Genomic DNA, 22,425 nt, shown 5'->3' with positions numbered 1-22,425 from the left:
TGTGGGGGCCCATACAGGTGAAAATATATTAAGCTCTCAGCATAGCGTAGAGATTATCTGTATCCGATGTCGAAAAATGTTTCCTGACATCAAATTAAAAGCTACAATGTTAAAGACAGTGCATACTGAAGCAATGTCAATGCCCTGTAGGAACTGTGACTTTTGAGGAACCATTGACGGACCATATTTGGTTTCACCACACAAATGTAAGTTGTATGTTCAAAATGTGTTAAAATTCTAAAACAATATAATTAATGCAGAACAACAACATGTATAATTTTAATCAAACTTCAAAAACCACATGCGGTAACAAATGCACAAAACATTCACAATAACAAATAATCTCAAAAAGCAGCAAAAGCAACATCATTTAAATTTGACACATCATGTGAAGATTGCTGCTTCACTCGCTATGCTCTCAGATGGACATCAATCTGAAAATACAAACAGAATTGAATAAAATGTGGAATAAAACTCAAATTCAAGTAAGCTCACAAAACATATCACAAAAAAAAACAACAAAAAAACCACCTTTAGAGGCCATTTTCCCCGCAAGCGGGGGTTGGCCTTTTTCGGGGACAAACATATCACAAAACAAAGAAATAACAAAATATCAAATTGCTACCTGGAAAACTCCTCTGTACGTTTTAGTTCTTCTTGTGTGAGTACTTCGATTTCTTGAGTTACTTTGTCGTTCTCCTTTTTCAGCAACTGTCTGAATAAAAATGACCAAAATGTGTTTGTCGGATTGTTTTCAAGTGATATTCTTTCTTGCTGAAGGCTGGACATTCACACAACTTGTGGTGTTGTTGCCAGTGCAGTTCTTAAAGAAAGAAAAAACTTTTAAAATCATATTTAAAATTATACCTGCAAGGATTCTCATGAAGCAACACGGTCAACCTTCCAATCAAATTATACAAGTAATTGAGAATGAAACTGATGCAAATGTCTACTTTCTTATTATGAGATGCATGATGACATTTGATATCAGTCAATCTTCTCCTTCCATAAAGGCCAGAATTATTCTCTGTTCTTGTGGGGTTAGCTGGAGAAAGTTTTTGGCCAAGTCTTTCACAAACCAGTCCTGATGTTTGATTAAGGTTAGGGAAGGAATTGGGAATTTGGCCATGGTGCTGGCAAGAGCTCCCCTACTCTTCAGGAAGGACACGTGGTTGTAGTAGAAGAATGTTGGCTCTGAGGCTTCTCCCCTAATGTAAAGTGAAAGGGAGGGAGACTTTTAATTCTGCACCTTGGAATTTTATTCTTCCAGCCACAGCCCAGCTCGACACATAATTTTATTCTTCTCCTCCACCCTAGCCCTTCTCCTCCTCCTCCCTCCCTCCCCTAGCAGCACATCATCTTCTCTCCCTCTCCAATATTGACATATTCACACCTTCCCATTAATTAATTGTCATATTCCCTTTGATACCTTTAATAAATGACATTACAGAAAAATGAAGGACCGCAAAGCAGTCTCTTTCAATCCAGTGACAATCTCTTGGTTTCAAAGGGACCGCAAAGAGACTGTAACTGGATTGCAAATTTCTTCATGCAGCTGTATGAATCAAGTGGGTCCTTTGAAACCAAGCGACTGTAATTGGGTTGAAAATATATTTACTTCTTCATGCAGTTGTATGTATCAAATTGGTGCCCCTTTGAACTTTTCGGATATTTCGGATATTAAAGGATATGAACTTTTCGAGATCATTACTTGGTTCCACCTAAGAACACAAGGGTAGTACAGCATGCACACAGATTTTTTGAAAGTCCCTTATTTTCTATCGTTTGGTATTTTCGACAAGCAATGGAATGCCCCCTTCTTTTCTATAGTTTGCCACATACCATATAACGGGGTCTTTTCTATGCCGCTGGCATTTTCCCCAAGATGCGTATTAAATACCTCCTACAGTGACACATCCCCAGCCAGAAATTGTAATGCCTAAAAAGCATATGCATGAAATAATCAAGTGGGTAAACAGTGATAGTCAAGATGTTCTTACTCAACAATTTGAGCTTCGGAACTCTCCAGAAAAATATATTCTTGAGAAATAGTCTGCTTTGTGTCTGTTAGTTGACTCTCCTTTAAGGACAGGTTCTTGACTTCTTCCTCCAAGTCTTGTTCTGGAGCACAGAATATGTGTGTGGCACATTATATTCAATACGCTGCTCAGTTGGCTTTGTATAAAGGTCCTTTGGACAGTCATGGTTACCTTTCAAAAGCAACTGCTTGATGACATCGCCAAGTGTATTTATTTCAGTGTTCAGGTTTGCCTTCATCTGTAAACGCACAATTGAAAGATTGATGTAAAGAAGCAACAAACGTGAAATATGCACAAGTTATTAGAGCAAAATGTGAAATATTCATAATCATGGGCTAAACAAAATTTCAGTTTGGCTTAATAATAATCGACTGACGTAGAAGAGCTTCATTTCCTTTAGACTTTCGTTCAAACTTTCAAGGTCTTCCTCAAACTCCAATCTGCAATCAATAACATGACAAAATGAAAATGAATTTGCAATTTCCTTGGAAGAAGATAACAACATTGTTCATTGATGTGAAGATATCAGAATTATTATTTTTTAAACATGTTGTACCACGTGTTGTTTCCCTCAATATTTCGCATGACAAAGCAGAGTGTCTATATATGAAGGATATATTTAGGGGGAAAACGTGGACTTCCAAACATTCTCTTCCTGTCTCTTCTCTTCCCACTCTTTATCACCCCTTGTCTGGATCAAGTGATCTTCTCATCAACAAAGATTGAGAAGAGCTTCAAGCTAAACTTGATTTATCATCTGCAATTTGTCCTGATAGCACAGTGCTCTCATGTTCAAATCCTGTGCATCTGTTTGTAGCATGATCTAAGGCTTGTGGTGAAGCTTGTACATAAATCATATGTATAACAACAACATCAATGCATGTCCCTTTATATGAATTACAAGGACATTAGTGAACAATGGGCAAAAGTGTGTCCAAGAAGCTGTGTATCCAGCACATATGTGTCATCAATACCTTTAGTTGTCATAATTATTTACTTGTTTTATTAATCTATCCTTTAGTTAATTTGAGACCTGTTTTGAGTTCTTAAATAATTACTGCTTGTACATGAAGAAAAAACAAATTTTGCACAAATGAATGCAGAACCTCATTTCTTGGTGTTTAATCTTCTCCTCCTCTTGAATTTGTGCATCGAGTTCATCAATTTTATCTTTGTGGCTCTTATTTAAACCTCCTTGCCTGTAAAAAAAGAGGAACAGACATATAGAGACACCCCCACAACAAAAAAAAGTTTCTGAAATTACTCTAATATTTTTGCCTGAAGGGTTATGTCAGGAATTTACAATACAGTACGTGACTTTCTAAATTATGTAATCTGCCACAGAATGCTCGGTGCACATGCTCAGAAACCCCTAGAAATAGCGGTGTTCATGGCACCATAAAGTACTGTACATAGTGTGTGTGAGATAAGGATTATTACCTAAAATGGCTCACAAAGCTTCTAAACAAAGCTGAAAATACTTGGAAAATTACCTAAGAAAAGGGGCTGGGCCTCTGCACAATGAAAGACCTGGAGAGCTTTCTTTCCTCAGCTCGCCAAATGGGCAGCTGCCCATACTACAAATTCCAAGTGGACTGATGTGTGCTCTGAACAGGCAGCTGCCCATGCAACAAAGTCTGAGTGGAAAGACGTGTACTACACAAACCCTCAATGGATGAATGCACTTTGAACCTTGTGGGAGTGCCTCCTGTTAATAGGAGAGGCTTGGTGATTTATTTAATGGATGTCTGCAATTGTAAATATGATGCTGTACATGATTAACAAGTAATGGCAATCAAATATTCGGCAAAGGACAAATGTGCAAATACACAAAGCCTGTGTCTTTGGTCTGAGTGTTTCTAAACACAGATGGGAAGGATATAGATGGGGCTTGTTCAGGGTAGAGTCGTGGCCAAAAATATTGGCACCCTTGCACTTCTTTCAAATAATGCACCATTTCTTCCAAAGAATTCTTGAAATTAACAAAATATTTTGGTTTCCACATATGTATTTCTTTGGTTTGCAGTGGAACAAAATAAAAAAGCTGAAAAAATTACTAAATCTTAGCTTATTCCACACAGAAATCCTAAAATGGCGCAAACAATATTATTGGCACCTTTTAGAAGTTGTTTGAAATCATTAGATTTCAAACAGGTGATTCTCCTTTACTTTGGAATTGAACTCACCTGTGGTGAGTTGCAGGTGCCTGCAATATAAAAATCACTCATTCAACCAGTTTGAATGGAGAAAAGGAGTCATTCTGCTGTTTTGTGTCACTGTGTACTGCAATGAGCACGGAGAAAAGAAAGAAAACCAGAGAATTGTCTGAGGAGGTCAGATACAAGATTGAAGCCAAGCATGGACAATCTCAAGGCTACAAGTCAATCTCCAGTGACCTTGATGTTGCTGTATCCACTGTACGCAATGTTATCAGGAAGTTTAAGGCCCATGGCACTGTAGCCAATGTCCCTGGACGTGGCCACAAGAGAAAACTTCATCGAAGATTGCAATGAAGGATTGTTTGAATGGTGGAGAAAGCACCTCCATCAACTGCCAAACAGATCCAAGCTGACCTTCAGACATAAGGTACGACAGTTTCAACTCGCACCATCTGTCACCAACTCGAGGAAAGGAGTAGGAGACCCCATTTTTTAATTTGAAAAAAGTGCAAGGGTGCCAATATTTTTGGCCACGACTGTAGGTTTAAAATGATGATATTTACTATTAATCATGTTGTGGGATGGGAGCTACAGAAACTGTGAGGGCTGTTACAAATATATTGTTTGTTTGGTCACAAGATAAATTCTACTAGATTTTTGGATGTTTTATATCTTTTTTTGTACACAGAATCGAGGCTCATTTACATAAGTGCTAAGACATTGAACATGAAAACATGCACAGACACATAAAACATACAATGAAGGGAGTGGGAGACAAGAGGGGGAGAGAGGGAAACACACAAGCACAACAACAGTAGAGAACAGGGACGCCGGGACGGCGGTAGATCTGTGGAAGGGGGAGGGCTGGGGGAGGAGTGGTACATGGTATAAAGCAAATGAACACTAAAATGAGAAGGTTTTCATTTTCAGGATCTATTTATTGCTAAAAGGAGAAGTGTTCGTGTGTGTGTATGTTTGCATATACCCACTGCAGCTGCTCGCTTGTATGAACAGGAAATAATAAGATATCAACACCCAACTCTAAGTTATAAGATATGGAATCTCCCACGATGAAGCTAACTCTGAGGGCCTTTCACTCACTCACCACAGGCAGGTTGGTGGTCTTTCTGTCTTCTACCGACTCCTCTCCGGCCTAGCTCCCCCAGCTCTGTTTGTGCTCTGTCCCACAAATATTCCTGCAGGACGCACAAGATCTGCCAGCAACCCTCTTATGGTTAAACTGCCAAAACCAAGACTCTCTGCTCACCTTCACTCTTTTATTCCTCTTTTCTCCTGCCTCTGGAACAAACTCCCTCACTTTCTTCAATCCCTCTCCTCCCTCCAGGTCTTTAAAACAGCTGTTCACCACCATCTCTTGCCTTCCCCCATCCAAAACCTTGATCTTTTCTACCCCCGTTAAAACACCCCAATCCGCCTCTTTAAATCCCCAACTTCTTTCCTGAAATCCCTAGTAGTGAAATTCCTAGTCGTGTTCATTTGCTTTATACCATGTACCCCTCCCTCCTCCCCAGCCCCCCCCCCCCCCTCCACAGATCTACTGACGTCCTTGTTCTCGACTGTTGTTGTGCTTGTGTGCTTCCCTCTCCCTCCCCCTCTTGTCTCCCGCTCCCTTCATTGTATGTTTTATTTGTCCATGCACTTTTTCATGTTCAATGTGTTAGCTCTTACACGAGCCTCGGTTCTGTATCCCCCCCCCCCAAAAAAAAAAAGTGAGGAAAAAAACCTGACAAATCAACACGGGTATATGGGGTTTGAACATGGAACACCAGAATCAGGAGCACTGTGCTCAGATAGGTACATCATATTGAAAGAAAATCTATTTGAAATAATGCACTATCATCACAACTTCTAAAACACCACGTAGTGGACAAGGGTTAAAATGAAAGCTGAAGGTAAAATCAAAATACAATTCCAATCTTACCTTTCTATAACCCTTTGAAGCAATCCAACCTTGTTCAGCAGCAAATTCAAAGTGCCTGGAAATTATTGAATTATTTTTAAGTACGGTATTCTGCATTTTGGTGATATTTAATGTTATGAATTATGTGAAATAATCAGAATATTGACCAACCTGAATCTTTGTCCAGATTTTCTTGAAGGAATTTTTCTTTGTTGCACACTAAAACAACAATAATCAAGTTAAATACGACCGTGGGAAAAATGCTTACCATTGATGTGATACAAGTATGTAATGTTCAGTTCAAATTGTACCATAATTCAGTTGATCCTTTGCTGTATTCTTTAGACAGACAGACTCTTGCAGCTTTACCTCGAGATCAGCAGAAACTGTTGAAATATATTAATCATGATAATAACGCCAATAAAACAATAATAGGTGGGAACAGTATTGATTACAGTAAGAAACACTAACTCATACAACAGGACATATTCATATAAACGATCAAAGAGGGATCAATCAGATCCGGATTAGTGAGACTTACTACTTGAACTTTACTTGGGGACTTTGAACTGGTAAGGGCTTAATCATTTGCTGGAAATAGGAAGGTGAATCACGATACAAATGGACATTTTTGTAATGTGACATTCACAGAAGGAACATTGACATGGATAAAAATACTCCAGCCTACCTTGCTTTTGTTACAAGGTCACTCCCACGCACATTGACTATGGCCAGAAGTACAAACCTGTGGCAGTTGATGGGAGAAGGAGGTGTAAGGGTGGACATTGAAGCTGTGACACAAAGGTCGTAAGCACAGACGGAACGTTCCTCCTTTACCGGATTGTGGGCCTGGCGCCAATGCGCCATTGTAAACCTGGACATGCACCCAGTACCTTTGTGCTACTAATTACCACTTGCGACCTTGGTGCTTTATCTAATACTTACCACTTCTTTCGCACTAAGACTGTAATCATAATCATTTTGCACTCATCTCCTTGCAAGGCTCTAATGGCATTAGAGCATTTTGGCCTTGGCATTTTGGACTGGCTATCACATGGCTCAAATTTTAAATGCTCATATAGAAATTATATTTCACTCAAAATCAGTTTGTCTGTTGGTGTCCCTCATCACTTAGTCTTGGAGGACCCTCTATTTATATAAATTGACATGCTTTATTTCAAGATAGACAAACTGATTACCTCCCCCACCAAAGGTGGATGGAGGTTATATTTTCACCCCTGTCTGCCTGTCTGTCTGTTTGTCCGTTTGTGAACAAGACATCTCAAAAAGTTGTGGATGGATTCGGACGAAAGTTGGCAGAGAGGTAGCATGTGCAACAAGGACGAAACGATTAGATTTTGGTGAAGATCCGGATTCGGATCCGGCTAGTAGAATTTTAAAGTGATTTTTCACCATTGGGAGATGGCGCCAAAAACGATATATAGCAGGATATCTCAAAAAGTTGTGGATGGATTTGGACGAAACTTGGTGGAGAGGTTGGGTGTGTGACAAGGAAAAATATATTGTTGCGGTTTTGAAATAAAGGTTAATTTCCCCTCTTAGTTAGTTACACCACAACATGTAGCCTCGCGGTAGTTCAGCTATTTCTTAGTAAATGTAAGCGTAGTCCTTTCCAGTGTTTAGTTTTGCGTTGAGTAGGCCAGTGAGATTAGGTGTCCTTTTGGCGCTTTGCTTTGGTGTTTTTGGTTTGGCGCTGGGATGCCACGCGGCAGGCCTGGGCAAGTCTACCGAGGCCGAAGGGACGAGCTGCAGGGGGAGTGGCCGGTAAGCAACGAGCCGCCAATCAGGGCTCGAGGGGAGTGACCTACCACTGTGGCAGGAGGCGGGGCTTGGAACATTCGGGTAAGATCGGGTAGGTGCCATATAAGGTCCTGCCCCGAGCCCATTAATCAGAACAGAACGCAGGCGTAAGAGAACAGCAGCAGGACGCGCGTGAGTCAGAACGCAGAACGCAGAAGGCAGACGAGAACGCGAGTTGAGCTGCAGAACAAGGAATTGAATTGCCTACTGTACACAAACTTTCCCCCGTTCCCCGTGCTCTGCGTTGTATTAATCGCGCGCTCGAGAGGACGACCCACGCCGGGCCACAGACGCGCGATTTCCCCCTGCCTGCCTTTGCCTGCATACGCGCCGCGAGGATTTCCTCCTGCCTGCCTTCGCCTGGATACGTTCCGTGAACATCGGAGAGCCACGCCGGGCGAGCCGCCCCGGGGCGACCGACGGCAAAGTGCGCTTGGTGCGCGAACCTGCTCTTCTTCCATTACCCCGTGTGAGTGATTGGGCCCATTTGTCTGGGGATAAGTTAAACTGATTAAGCTCTGCTCTGTGTCCCTTTCCTTTCATTCTGAATCATTGTAAATAGTAAATAAATCATGTCCTTCCTCTGATTTGACCGTCTTGTCCCTTTCATCCATTGGCTTCGCATGGTACGAATAAAACCGCTCGAATCGGGTTCCAATAAAAGTAACAGCACGAGTCACGTGATACGCATTCCGCTCAGGCGTACTCGATGAAGCGTGGCTCGTGCGAGGCTCGATCCCCGCTTTCGTGGCAGCGTGGGTACCAAAGGTACGTGCGAATTTGTCCCGAAACCCTTTTTCACGTTTGCCCGGAAGTGGCGATTCGGTCTCGCGGACCCGAAGACCCAGGGGAAAAAAAGGGGTTTAATCCCCACTTTGTAACGGGAACGGGCTTCGGGAGATCCGCAACAATTTGGTGCCAGTGGGGTGGGATTTGAACCCTAAAACTTTTTTGGACAAATTGGCCACCACAGCAAATTGGTGTTTGGGAGTGTGAGATAATTGGACCTAGAGTGCGCTTCACGTGCTCCAAATTACGGGTGGAAGAAATTTAGTTCTTTTAAAATCCAAATTATATTCGTACCATGGTTGGCCAAGGCGGTCAAATGCCGGTGGGGGTAGAAGAAGAGGAATTGATGACCCAGGACCCACAGGAGGAGTTGGTAGATGAAGGGAAAATTGATGAGGGTGCGGTAGCTAGCGAAGAAAATGGCGGCGCCTCACACGTGGCAGCGAGAGCGGTGCCAGCGGGTTTGGACCTGCAATTATTCACAGCTCAAATACAAGCATCCATGAAAATGATGGGTGGTCAAATAGACAAACTGGGTGGCCAAATGAAGGACGAAATTCGGGGACTAAAAATAAAATGAAGGAAATGAAGGGTGAATTGATTTCCTGACCTGGATCTCAGTCAATGGAGTATCTTCTCTTCTAAACTTGGTTATGACAAACTTCCCTGCAAATGTCTGCTGCTCTTCTTCTGCTCCAATCGGTTCTTCTGATCATGTGCTTGTTAAAGTGGACATCTCTCTGGCCATTCTCAGAAAGCCTCCTCAGCGCCGACGAGTCTAGCATTTCACTCAGGCTGACTGGCACGGTCTGCAAGCAGCCATCAATCATCTGGACTGGTCTCCCATCTCTACTGCCTCTGACATCAATTCTTCCTGGGAATTCTTCCAAAGCAAACTGCTCTCTCTCATGCACAGATTTATCCCATCTCGTCTTCAGTTGTCTTACCCTTCCTCCCGTCCATGGTACACTGAATCTTGTGGTGAGGCAGTTGCCCTGAAACAACTTGCCTTTGCCTCTTGGAAGGCAAATCCAACTGAAGGCAATCTCAGTTCCTTCCACCAAGCTTGGAACAAGTGTGTGTCTACCCTCAGGAGTGCTAGGAAGCACTATCTCTCCACACTCAAGAATTAACTCTCAAACCTGTCTCCTTCCTCCAAATCCTGGTCAAATCCGTTTCTGGTGTTTGTTCCCCCTCCATCCCCTCCCTTACCTCAAATGGCTACATAGTTGACACCGCACGTGACAAACCCAAATGCCTCAACTCTGTGTTTGCCTCAATATCTTGTGTCCCAAACCCATCTCTCTCTGTTCCCACCTTACCCAGTCGAACCCAACTGCTCCTGGACTCTGTGTCCATCTCTCCTGACAAGGTGGAGAAGTTTTTGTCAAACCTCGACTCTGATTCTGCAACTGGACCAGACGGCATCAGCCCACGGGTCCTAAAATCCTGCTCTGCCACACTATCTCACCCTCTCTCAGTTCTTCTCACCCTCTCTTTTGCTCAAGCTCATCTGCCAGCATCTTGGAAATCAGCAAACATTACCGCTTTACACAAAAAATGTGCAAAAACAGATCCTTGCAACTACAGACCAATCAGCCTGCTCCCAATTATCAGCAAAGTCATGGAATCCATCATTGCTTCGGATATCAAATCCTTCCTCTTCTCCAATGGCTTGATCTCCGATCATCAATTTGGATTCAGACCAGGTCATTCTACTCTAGACATGTTGCTTCTGCTGTCTCAACAATGCATGGAGGTCCTCAATGCCAAACAGGAAATCAGAGCTGTCTCCCTTGACATATCACGTGCCTTCGAAACGGTCTGGCACCCAGTTCTGCTCACCAAACTCTCCTCCTATGGTATCCATGGAAATATCCACGCATGGCTTGCGGACTTCCTCTTGGGTCGTAGTCAACGTGTGGCCCTGAATGGATTTCTCTCATCTCCCCTTCCTGTTCTGGCTGGAGTTCCCCAAGGTAGTGTTCTGGTCCCTGTGCTATTTCTGGTCTTCATCAATGATCTCTCCGACTCTCTGGAAAATCCTCTCTATCCCTTTGCTGATGACTTCACTCTATGCCACTCTATTCCTCATCCCTCAGATTGGCAGTCTGCAGCCTCCTCACTCTCTGCAGACCTGGAAAAAATCACAGACTGGTCAAACAAGTGGAACATGTCTTTCAATCCTGACAAATCTCACACACTTACTATGTCTCTCCGAAAAGACCGACTGGAAAACCCTCCCATCTACTTTCTCAACAATCCTCTCCAAGAAGTTCTGTCGCTCATGCTTTTGGGTCTCACTATCTGCCATGACCTTTCTTGGGAAAACCACATTTCCAAGCTGGCCGCCAAAGCCAGTCACCGAATGGGCATCCTCCATCGTGTGAAGTCCTTCCTTGGCAAACCTGAGCTCCTCACCACATACAAGGCTTTCATCCGCAGCTCAATGGAATACTGTTCCCCCCTCTGGGCTGGTGCTCCTGCCTCACACCTAGTTCAGCTTCACGCTGTTGAAACCAAAGCTTTCAGAATCATTGGAATCTCCTGTGATGAAGCTAACTCCGAGGGTCTTTCACTCACTCACCGCAGGTAGGTTGGTGGTCTTTCTGTCTTCTACCGACTCCTCTTCGGCCTTTCTCCCCCAGCTCTCTCTGTGCTCTGTCCCCCAAATATTCCTACAGGTCGCACAAGATCTGCCAGCAACCCTCTTATGGTTAAACTGCCAAAATCTAGGCTCTTTGCTCACCTTCACTCTTTCATTCCCCATTTCTCCCACCTCTGGAACAAGCTCCCCCACTCCCTTCAATCCCACTCCTCCCTCCAGGTCTTAACAGCTGTTCACCACCATCTCTTATCTTCCCCCAACCAAAACCTTGATCTTTTCTACCCCCGCTAATTCACCGCAGATACACTTTTCTGAAATTCCAACTTCTTTCCTGGAAGTCCTTGCAGTGTCCATATGTTTTATACCTCTCCCACTTCCCCCTAAGCCCTCTCCCTCCCACAGTTCTCTCGATGTCCCTGCTCTCAAATGTTGTGTTTGTGTCCTTCTCCCTCTCTCCCCATCTTGTCTACCGCTCCCCTTATTTTGTGTGTTATGTGTCGGTTTGACTTTTTGTGTGATTAATGTTAGCTCTTTCACGAGCCTCGATCTTGTAAACAACAAAAAAAAAAAAAAAAAAAATTCAATCATGAACCAATAACGTATCGCAATGTTTACACTTAAAAAAAAAAAAAATCATGGTCATTATGGGACTCTTCTGATTGTGGGCCGGGTGCCAATGTAAACCTGGCCCTGCACCCAGTATTACAATTTTCATAAAATGGATTGGGCCAAAAAATAAATGATAGTCTTTGATTCTTGCACAATGCTGATGAATTTCACTCCTGAGATAATGGAACTAAACACATACAGTCGTGGCCAAAAATATTGGCACCCTTGCACTTTCTTCAAATAATGCACCATTTCTTCCAGAAAATTGTTGAAATTAAAAAATATTGTCGCGCAACCACCGAAATTTATATCAGGCGATCGCGGATGCCGATCACGAAGGCTTTAACTCGGAAGGCGGAAGGCGGAAGGCGGAAGCTCAATGGCGGATTCCAAAATCTAACACACCTAAGCGCGCGGAATGGAGGGAAGCAGTGCAAGTCCCCGCAGCCTTAACTATCAAATCAATCACCTGGTAAACTGCGTTCAGGTATTATATACAAAAAGTAATATAAGGGTTTATTGAATAAAGGCAGAGACAGGAAAAACACGCGCCGGTAATAAACTATTCTAAATCGGGATCCCGCACACCAGATATCAAAAACGAGACGAGGGAGATGAAATACGAAAGAAACACGTCTTTTATGTCAAAATGTACGCGGAGCTCGGGCTTATCTGTCTCGTCGTCTTCCTTGGCTGCTGTCCAACACGCGGCTCTGTTTGGCCCCGATATACCCACGAGGCCTCGCTCCAAGCTCCGATCCTCTCGCTGCCCACGAGGTCCATGCACCAAGCTCCAAAGCACCCACCAGGCCTCGCTCCAAAGCACCCACCAGGCCTCGCTCCAAGCACCACGCGTCCCACGCAGGCTAGCGGCTCCACACGAGGTCGACTCGGACCAAAGTCCTGCCGCATCTCAAATCCAACTGCTCAAAACGGACTCGGGCTCTGCACTGCAAGGAATCAAACTGCTCTGGATCAACTGCCAACTCTGCCCGTGTGCACCTCAAACGAACTGCCTGGCGTTCTCTCAACTCAACTCGACTCAGGAATGGAACTCGACTCTCTCAACCCTCCTGCTCAACTCGGGATCAGATCTGAACTGCACTCACAACTGCGCTCAGCTCTCTCAATCCAACTCTCAGCAAAGGCGTCCGGTACTGTTAATATCCCTGGCCGGTGACGTCAGCATTGGCGCACTGCTCTGCCAATCAGAGCCTCCCCCGACTCGCCGGCTCGCTCAGGTCACGCCCACTGCGTCACTCCACTCCCGTCCCCCTATTCCTTGGTCACAGCACGTGCTATGCGAGGCGGGTAGGCCTCCCGGAGGTGCAAATGGTGGCGGCCATTATCGTCGGTGTTCTAGCCTGATTTCTTCCGAAGTCATGTCAGGGGGGAAGGCGTCATTTAGTGTTGTACTAAAGGTCCTAACTAATGTTTAAGTGGTGTGCAGTGCCAAAATGGACAAAGATTTGACGACCAGGTGAGACATACAAGGGCTCTACTCATTATTCCCTACACTACTTAACACACGAATCTCCTGGTAGATTCACAATCATACATCTTAGCCGACAAAACGCTTACACATGACTTATTACAGGTAGATTCCCTATCGCGACAGTCGAAGCATGTTACCTACTCAGATCTACTCTGCTCTACATATTTCTCTACCAAATTCGTAACAATATTTTGGTATCCACATATGTATTTCTTTGGTTTGCAGTGGAACAAAACAAAAAAGCTGAAAAATTACTGTCTTAGCTTATTCCACACAGAAATCCTAAAATGGCCCGGACAATATTAGTGGCACCTTTTAGAAGTTGTTTGAAATAAGTAGATTTCAATCAGTTGATTCTCCTTTACTTTGGAATTGAACTCACCTGTGGTGAGTTGCAGGTGCCTGCAATATAAAAATCACTCATTCAACCAGTTTGAACAGAGAAAAGGAGTCATTCTGCTGTTTTGTGTCACTGTGTGTACTACAATGAGCATGGAGAAAATAAAGAAAACCAGAGAATTGTCTGAGGAGGTCAGACACAAGATTGTAGCCAGGCATGGACAATCTCAAGGCTACAAGTCCATCTCCAGAGACCTTGATGTTCCTGTGTCCACCGTACGCAATGTTATCAGGAAGTTTAAGGCCCATGGCACTGCAGCCAACCTCCATGGACATGGCTGCAAGAGAAAACTTGATCGTAGATTGCAGCGAAGGACTGTTCGAATGGTGGAGAAAGCACCTCAATCAACTGCCAAACAGATTCAAGCTGACCTTCAGACACAAGGTACGACAGTTTCAACTCGCACAATCCGTCGCCAACTCAATGAAAGGGGGTTCTATGGGAGGAGACCCAGGAGGACCCCACTCCTGAGAGAAAGACAAAAGAAAGCCTGACTGGAGGTTACCAAAACACACCTGAACAAGCCAAAATCCTTCTGGGAGAATGTCCTTTGGACGGATGAGACCAAATAAAAGTTTTTTTGAAAAGCACATCATCTCTATGTTTACAGAAACAAAATGAAGCCTTCAAAGAAAAGAACACCTTCCCTACAGTTAAACATTGAGGAGGTTCAGTGACATTTTGGGGTTGCTATGCTGCTTCTGGCACTGGATGCCTTGAATGTGTTTACGGCACCATGAACTCAGGGGATTACAAAGACATTTTGGAGCACAATGTTCAACCCAGTGTCAGAAAGCTGGGTCTCCGTCGAAGGTCATGGGTCTTGCAGCAGACAATGACCCCAAACATACTTCAGAAAGCACCAAGGAATGGTTCAATACAAAACGCCGGACTGTTCTGAAGTGGCTAGCAATGAGTCCAGATCTAAATTCCATTGAACACCTGTGGGGAGATCTGAAAACAGCAGTTAGGAGAAGGCCTTCAAATCTGGGAGAACTGGAGCAGTTTACAGGGTGTCAATAATTTTGTCAATGCCATTTCTTTTTATTTTCTGATTTAAAGGGATATATTAAGTTCTGCATCAAAAACAAAGGTTCTGTAATATTCACAGTGAAATAATGAATTTTGGAGACCAAATACTTTGACAATTTAAACTTATTTTTAGAGGAAATTGTGAGTTATTTGAAAAAAGTGCAAGGGTGCCAATATTTTTGGCCACAACTGTATGTACAGACTTGGCATTTAATATGGAATTTTTTTTTTCTTGACTTGGGTTTAATTTCTGAACTCGGTATATCAATCTGGTGAGTTTCTTTTACGCTTCGGTGATTTCTTTGTTAAAAGAACCATGTCACTGATTGTCTGTCGCAGCAAGAAGTCAATAACAGGATTATATCACAGGTGGCGTGACAAAATGTACGGACAGGTACATTTGACGATTGGCTTCACAATCGGGTATATAAGGGTTGTTGCGTTCTGTATTAGTGGAAAACAACTGCTGCACGTCTACAAAAGTGATTGCCGCTTCCCCTGGAGATGGTCCGTCAACTCGACAATGCTGTTTGTCATTTAGTGGTGGCTTTACGAAATTCCGGCATGAAACAGCGTGCTATTGCTCGGCAGTATGGCATCACTCAAGGTCAGGTGTCAAAGATCCTGAAACGAAATGCTCAGAGGGGTGTCCCTACTCCAATACCGAGGCCAGGACGTCCCCGCAGAACCACAAGGAGTGATGATCGCCAGCTGCACCGGTTAGTCCGCAATGGCCGTACCAAGTCAGCTAATCGGCTTAGGGCTGAGTGGCAGCAACTGACAAATGTGCCTGTATCCAGAAGGCTAGTCAACCAACGACTGGTTCAAGCAGGCTATCGTGCCAGGCGTCCCCTGAGAAAGCCACGTCTGACCAGACAACACCGCCAGCGCCGATTGCAGTGGGCCAGAGAGCAACGTCAATGGCAGCCAGGACACTGGAATCATGTGATCTTCAGTGACGAGTCTAGATTTCTGGTCTATCGTCAAGATGGCCGTGTCCGAGTGCACAGCCAAGTGCATGAAGCCTACAATGAAGATTGTATAGTGCCAAGAGTCCAAGCTGGAGGTGGTGGGGTGACCGTTTGGGCTGCTTTTCATGCAGGGGGCAAAACAAACCTGGTTGTTCTAAATGTAAACCTGAACCAGTTCAAGCACAGGGCCATTCTGGAAGAAACATTGCTTCCATTTGTTCGTGCAGCCTTTCGAGGAAACTTTGTCTCCCAAGATGACAATGCACGGCCTCATCGTGCTCGCATGATCCAACACTTTCTTGCTGACCGTGGTGTAGAGCATATGGAGTGGCCTGCCATGTCCCCGGATATGAATCTGATAGAGAACTTGTGGGCAGAATTAATGCGTCAAATCGACAACTTGGACCAGCAACCTGCCTCTGTGGGTGAATTGCAGCAGGCTATTGTAACTGCATGGCAAGCAATTCCTGTCTAAACCTTGGCAAATCTCGTGAACAGCATGCCTCAACATGTACGTGCTCTCCTGAATGCTCGTGGGGGTTACACGAAGTACTGAACTGTAATTTTACTGTCCGTAATCCCAGTCGTAATTTCACTTTTGTTTTTGTTAAAAAAATTTTTGGCTAATGTGCAAAATAAAGAGATACTTCTGGAAAACGCACAGAAGTTTAACACAGTACTGTCCGTGAATTGAGTTCGAAATCAGTTTACATCACTTTCAAGGATCAATTTATTTGCTGTCAAATGTGGTTTTTGTTTCCTTTAAAGGTCACATTAACAAAATCTAGAATAATTTCAACATAATTCCAATGAACTTTTGGTTCTAAGTCATCTTGAAAAGTAAGTTCACCCCCACAAAAAAAATATTCCATATTAAATGCCAAGTCTGTATATAATCTCAGCATCATTATTCTCCTCCTCCTCTTCCTTTCAGAAGGGGTGAGGTCCAATGTCAGCAAGCTTCTGCCCTGCCTTGACCACGATATTCCTCCACTTCCCTCTGAACTCAGTCAACTCCCTCCACTTTCCAACCACCCCCACCTTACGAATATCCCTCCTCACACAATCCTCCCATCTCAACCATGGTGTACCTCTTTTCCTCCTACCTCGCTCCCTCAACCTATCCACTCTCTTTGCCATTCTCTCTTCCCCCAACCGCACCAAGTGTCCAGCTCATCTCAGCCAGCATTTCAACAATCTCCCTGTCAAGCTCATCTGCAAGAAATTCTTTGACTTATTAAACATCAAATTGGATAAAGTCATTTTAATGATGGACTATTATACTAATTACAATTCTGGAGGTTTTTCAGTGTATTCGTCAGATCTTCAGTTGTTGAGGGTTCCATTGATATGATCTGCAAAACAATAAATAGTCAGTGACATAGTCAGTCAGGGGGAATAGTCAGTGACAACTTTGAACAATAACTCTATTGTAGTTACGGTATATTGAATACACACACACACACACACACACACACACACACACACACACACACACACACACACACACACACACACACACACACACACACACACACACACACTTTCTCTCTCTCTCCAAGAAACAAAATCAAAGCCATAAATCAGCTCGCAGTACCGATGTTCCAATATAGCTACAGAATAATAAACTGGCCCCAATCAGAAATCAACAAGACAGACATCAAAACAAGAAAACTCGTTGCCATCCACAAAATGTTTTACAAAAATCAGTGCATCCCGAGAATATATCTGCCGAGACGAGAGGGAGGCAGCAGCCTGGTGGAACTCAACCAGGTGCACAGAGCAATGAGTGAAGGACTAGCTGAGTATGTGAAATGCTCAACAGACTATCGGATGCAATTGGTAAACAAACATGAACACAATAAACCTGAAAAAGTATTCCTAACTCATCTTGCAAATAATTTCCAAAAAAAGGTGCGAATCGAAGATGCTGCACAGGAAAATGAAACAGCAACAAATACAGCCGCAACAATTGCAAAAAAAGCAAAATAAATATATAACAAGTACAAAAAGTTTTAATTAAAACAAAAGCCACGTCGATGTTACACAATGCCTAGATGCAGCTGTGCCTATAACGTCGATGTTATAGGCACAGGACATTCCTATTGATTCGATTACTTGATGTTATTTTTGTGCAAAGTGAAAATATATCTCGGCAATTTCCCGTGTGTGGCGACGAATTTTAAATATATCTCGGCATTTTCCCGTCTGTTATTTCAGGCGGTGTATGACTGACCATGCCGCGATTTAAAAAAAAATATCTCGGCAATTTCCCGTATGTGGCGACACGTGAACGAAGCTATGCTCCTCTCTCCACATTATTGTGACGACGTATAAATTAAATATTTCATCGTGACGATTGTCATCAAATGGACGAATTTTTAATATATCTCGGCATTTTCCCGTCTGTTATTTCGGGCGGTGTATGACTGACCATGCCGCGATTTAAACAAAATATATATATCTCGGCATTTTCCCGTCTGTTATTTCGGGCGGTGTATGACTGACCATGCCGCGATTTAAAAAAAAAAATCTCAATGGACTTGAAGTTACAGGCCTTTGAGAATTCATTTCGTTCTATAAAGGGCAACTTTCATCGGAGTTTCTTCCCGTTTTTTTTCAACCGAGTCTAAAACTATGTTAGCGACTGTGAAAAATGAAATGATATATCGAATTTGATTTAAAATAAAACTGTGTGAGAGAGGAAGACACCACGGGCCTACAAAACAGGCCTCAAAGCTATGCGAGTTAATAAAATGGTGGATATTTGTTTATATGAAGCCTCTCCCACAATGGGTGGAGCTATGGTTCCCAGAATGGGTGGAGCTTTGAGGTTTTGTCTTCTCTGCAAGAACAACAAGAACAAGAAGAAGAAGAACAAGAACAACAGCAGAGGGCACTCTATGACCAGCGTCTTGCGACGCGGCTAAAAAGAAATATCAAGAAATAAACACCAACTGGGAGAATGACAAAAGAACAGGAAAATACAAAAAATAATTGGAAAGAATGGGGATAGACAAAGAAAGGTTGGTGGTCTTTCTGTCTTCTACCGACTCCTCTCCGGCCTTGCTCCCCCAGCTCTCTCTGTGCTCTGTCCCCCCAATATTCCTTCAGGTCGCACAAGATCTGCCTGCAACCCTCTTATGGTTAAACTGCCAAAGTCTAGGCTCTCTGCTCACCTTCACTCTTTCATTCCCCTTTTCTCCCGCCTCTGGAACAAACTCCCCCACTCCCTTCAATCCCACTCCTCCCTCCAGGTCTTTAAAACAGCTGTTCACCACCATCTCTTATCTTCCCCCATCGAAAACCTTGATCTTTTCTACCCCCGGTAATTCACCCCAGAGTCCTTGCAGTGTTCATATGTTTTATTCCTCTCCCACCTCCCCCCAAGTCCTCCCGATGTCCCTGCTCTCAAATGTTGTGTTTGTGTCCTTCCCCCTCTTCCCCCTCTCTTTTGTGTCCTTCCCCCTCTCTCCCCATCTTGTCTGCCGCTCCCCTTGTTTTTTGTGTTTTGTGTGTCGGTTTGTCTTTTTGTGTGATTAATGTTAGCTCTTTCACGAGCCTCGATCTTGTATACAAAAAAAAAAAAAAAAAAAAAAAAAAAAAAATGCTCATTCGAATGGCTAAGAAGAGGTCAGCTCAACTGGGACGGCGAACTAATCACAACAAGCGTTACACCTAGGTCCCCCGTCGGTGAGGTGATGTGAGTTGACAAAGTGGAAGACGCAAGGTGGCCATCTTGGATTTTGACTTGGCGACCCAATTTTCAATAGCGTTCTCCCTTATGCGTAGATACACCCACACACCAGATTAGACGTTAGTAGTTCGTATATTTTTCAAGATATTCCACTCACAAGTTTCAGACATACATGGCGGCGGCCATCTTGGATTTTGACATGGCGACCCAATTTTCAATAGCCTTCTCCCTTATGCGTAGATACACCCACACACCAGATTAGACGTTAGTAGTTCGTATATTTTTCAAGATATTTCGCTCACAAGGTTCAGACATATACATGGCGGCGGCCATCTTGGATTTTTGACATGGCGACCCAATTTTCAATAGCGTTCTTCCTTATGCCTAGATACACCCACACATCCGATTAGACGTTGGTACTTCACTTATTTTTCAAGATATTCCGCTCACAAGGTTCAGACATACATGGCGTCAGACATATATGGCGGCGGCCATCTTGGATTTTGACGTGGGTTGCACCCGCACACCAAATTAGAATTCGGTCCTTCGCTTATGCACGCACGCACGCACCTACACACACACGCACGCCCGCCCGCACGCACGCACGGACGGACGGAGGGGAAAACCATAGTCCCCCTTTTGCTCCGCGGTGCGACGGGGGTCAATAAATGCCCAAGCTAAAGGACACTACACAAGTGGATTTAAAAAGATGGTGAGACTGAGCCAGACGGACAAGTGTAGATTCTGCAAGACAGAAACAGGAAGTGCTCGTCACCTGCTCTCGGGATGCAAAAAAATATTATCAGAACAACTTTAAACACAACGGCACAACAAAGTATGCAAAGTGATTCATTGGCAAATCTGTACAAATGTTTGATATTGGCTAAAAACTATTTTTGACCTTTTTGACCGCGATACATTTAGTTGTTACTTTTCCAATTGCAACCAAACTTGACAGGATGACTAAGGGTCCCACAACAGAGGTTGTTGCGACTTCTTCCCCAACCCCCACCCTCCCCAAGGGGGATTTGTGCCTTGGACAAAGTCCGTGTTAAGGTGTATATCCGTATTAAGATACCTAATCGTGGCATTTTCCCAAGGCCACTTCTAATAACAAAAGTAATAACAACAACATTGTAATAGTTCTTACTGCTGTTTAACAACAACAACAACATGCATTTTAAGGCCATTTTCCCTGCTAGAGCGGGGGTTAGCCTTGTGGTCCCTATGACAATCTTCTCCATCTTGCCCTATTTTCTGCATCTCTCCTTGTTAGCCCCCTTGCCCACATTTCTTCTTCCACCATCTTTAGCCAAGTCTTTCTCGGTCTTCCCCGTCCTCTACTTCCTTCTACATTCATTTCCATCACTCTTCTCAACCAGTCACTTTCATCCTTCCTCAACACATGACCAAACCATCTCAACCTGTTCCTTCTGCTGTTTAACACTAAACTGAAATAAATTTGGAAGAATCCCGACATCGGTGAGGCAATCTATGCTTTCACGTACACCACAGGCAAACGGGGACCCGTAGATCTCCTGTAATCGATATGTCCCACAGAGGATATAATAGCATGACCCTTCCTGCCGCTTCCATGGGGAGTGGGTGTCCTTGTACAATAAATACATGGAACTTCAACCATTAGGCCGATCAAACTTGCACAATAATGCTATCGTTTTAGTGCTCCCAGATCCCGACTACTTACAAATACCGATTGACCTCGATTTTAATTGAAATTAAATTATATATATATATTGTATACAGAATCGAGGCTCGTGTAAGAGCTAACACATTGAGCATGAAAAACATGCACAGACACACAAAACATGCAATGAAGGGAGCGGAAGATGAGAGGGGGAGAGAGGGAAGCACACAAGCACAACAACAGAAGAGAACAGGGATGCCGGTAGATCTGTGGAAGGGGGAGGGCTGGGGAGGAGGGAGGAGGGAGGGGTACACGGTATAAAGCAAATGAACACTTCTAGGAACCCCAGAAAAGAAGCTGGGGATTCAAAGAGGTGGATTTGGGGCGTTTTAACTGGGGTAGAAAAGATCAAGGTTTTCGATGGGGGAAGATAAGAGATGGTGGTGAACAGCTGTTTTAAAGACCTGGAGGGAGGAGAGGGATTGAAGAGAGTGTGGGAGTTTGTTCCAGAGGCGGGAGAAGAGAGGAATGAAGGAGTGAAGGTGAGCAGAGAGTCTTGATATTGGCAGTTTCACCAGAAGAGGGTTTTTTTTTTTTTTGTGTACAGAGTCGAGGCTCGTGAAAGAGCTAACATTTATCAAACAAACAAATCAAATAAACAAGCAAACAAAGTATATAAAAAGGGGAGCGGTCGACAAGATGGGGAGAGAAGGGGAGGAAGCACACAAACACAACATTTGAGAGCAGGGACATCGGGAGATGTTTTTGGAGGGAGAGGGCCTGGGGGGAGGCAGGATAGGTATAAAACGCAAGGACACCAAGGACTTCCAGGAAAGAAGTCAAAAGTCACCTAAAAAAAGTGGCTTTGGGGTGAAATTAGCGGGGGTAGAAAAGATCAAGGTTTTGGATTGGGGAAGATAAGAGATGGTGGTGAACAGCCGTTTTAAAGACCTGGAGGGAGGAGTGGGATTGAAGAGAGTGAGGGAGTTTGTTCCAGAGGCGGGAGAAAAGAGGAATGAAGGAGTGAAGGTGAGCAGAGAGTCTTGATTTTGGCAGTTTAACCATAAGAGGGTTGCAGGCAGATCTTGTGCGACCTGCAGGAATATTTGGGGGACAGAGCCCAGACAGAGTTGGGGAAGCAAGGCCGGAGAGGAGTCGGTAGAAGACGGAAAGACCACCAACCTGCCTGCGGTGATTAAGTGAAAGGCCCTCGGAGATAGCGTCATCGCGGGAGATTCC

At 43.9% G+C, this 22,425-nt stretch overlaps 1 protein-coding gene across 9 annotated transcripts in view; it reads right to left on the bottom strand.

Moving 5' to 3' along the window:
* Positions 1 to 251: 251 nt before the first annotated feature.
* SYCE1 (synaptonemal complex central element protein 1) overlaps positions 252 to 22,425 on the bottom strand; it is a 29,222-nt gene continuing 7,048 nt past the window's right edge. For 5 of the 9 annotated variants that reach the window (XM_068123601.2, XM_068123610.2, XM_068123616.2 and 2 more), the window contains exons 2-11: positions 17,136 to 17,199; positions 6,431 to 6,505; positions 6,291 to 6,338; positions 6,141 to 6,195; positions 3,146 to 3,238; positions 2,416 to 2,479; positions 2,211 to 2,277; positions 2,006 to 2,121; positions 626 to 715; positions 252 to 434 (exon numbers count right to left, since the gene is read on the bottom strand). In XM_068123601.2, the coding sequence (XP_067979702.1) occupies positions 411 to 434; positions 626 to 715; positions 2,006 to 2,121; positions 2,211 to 2,277; positions 2,416 to 2,479; positions 3,146 to 3,238; positions 6,141 to 6,195; positions 6,291 to 6,338; positions 6,431 to 6,505; positions 17,136 to 17,190 (687 nt within the window). In that variant the 5' untranslated portion in view covers positions 17,191 to 17,199 and the 3' untranslated portion in view covers positions 252 to 410. Of the gene's footprint in view, positions 435 to 625; positions 716 to 2,000; positions 2,122 to 2,210; positions 2,278 to 2,415; positions 2,480 to 3,145; positions 3,239 to 6,140; positions 6,196 to 6,290; positions 6,339 to 6,430; positions 6,506 to 17,135; positions 17,200 to 22,425 lie in introns of all 9 variants that reach the window. The other 4 variants (XM_078781109.1, XM_078781124.1, XM_068123583.2 and 1 more) reach the window with 2 other exon arrangements.

Source organism: Myxine glutinosa, chromosome 1, assembly GCF_964187855.1.
Source record: "Myxine glutinosa chromosome 1, kmMyxGlut1.1, whole genome shotgun sequence".
Lineage (NCBI taxonomy): Eukaryota > Metazoa > Chordata > Myxini > Myxiniformes > Myxinidae > Myxine > Myxine glutinosa.
This window is presented reverse-complemented; position numbering and strand designations above follow the sequence as displayed.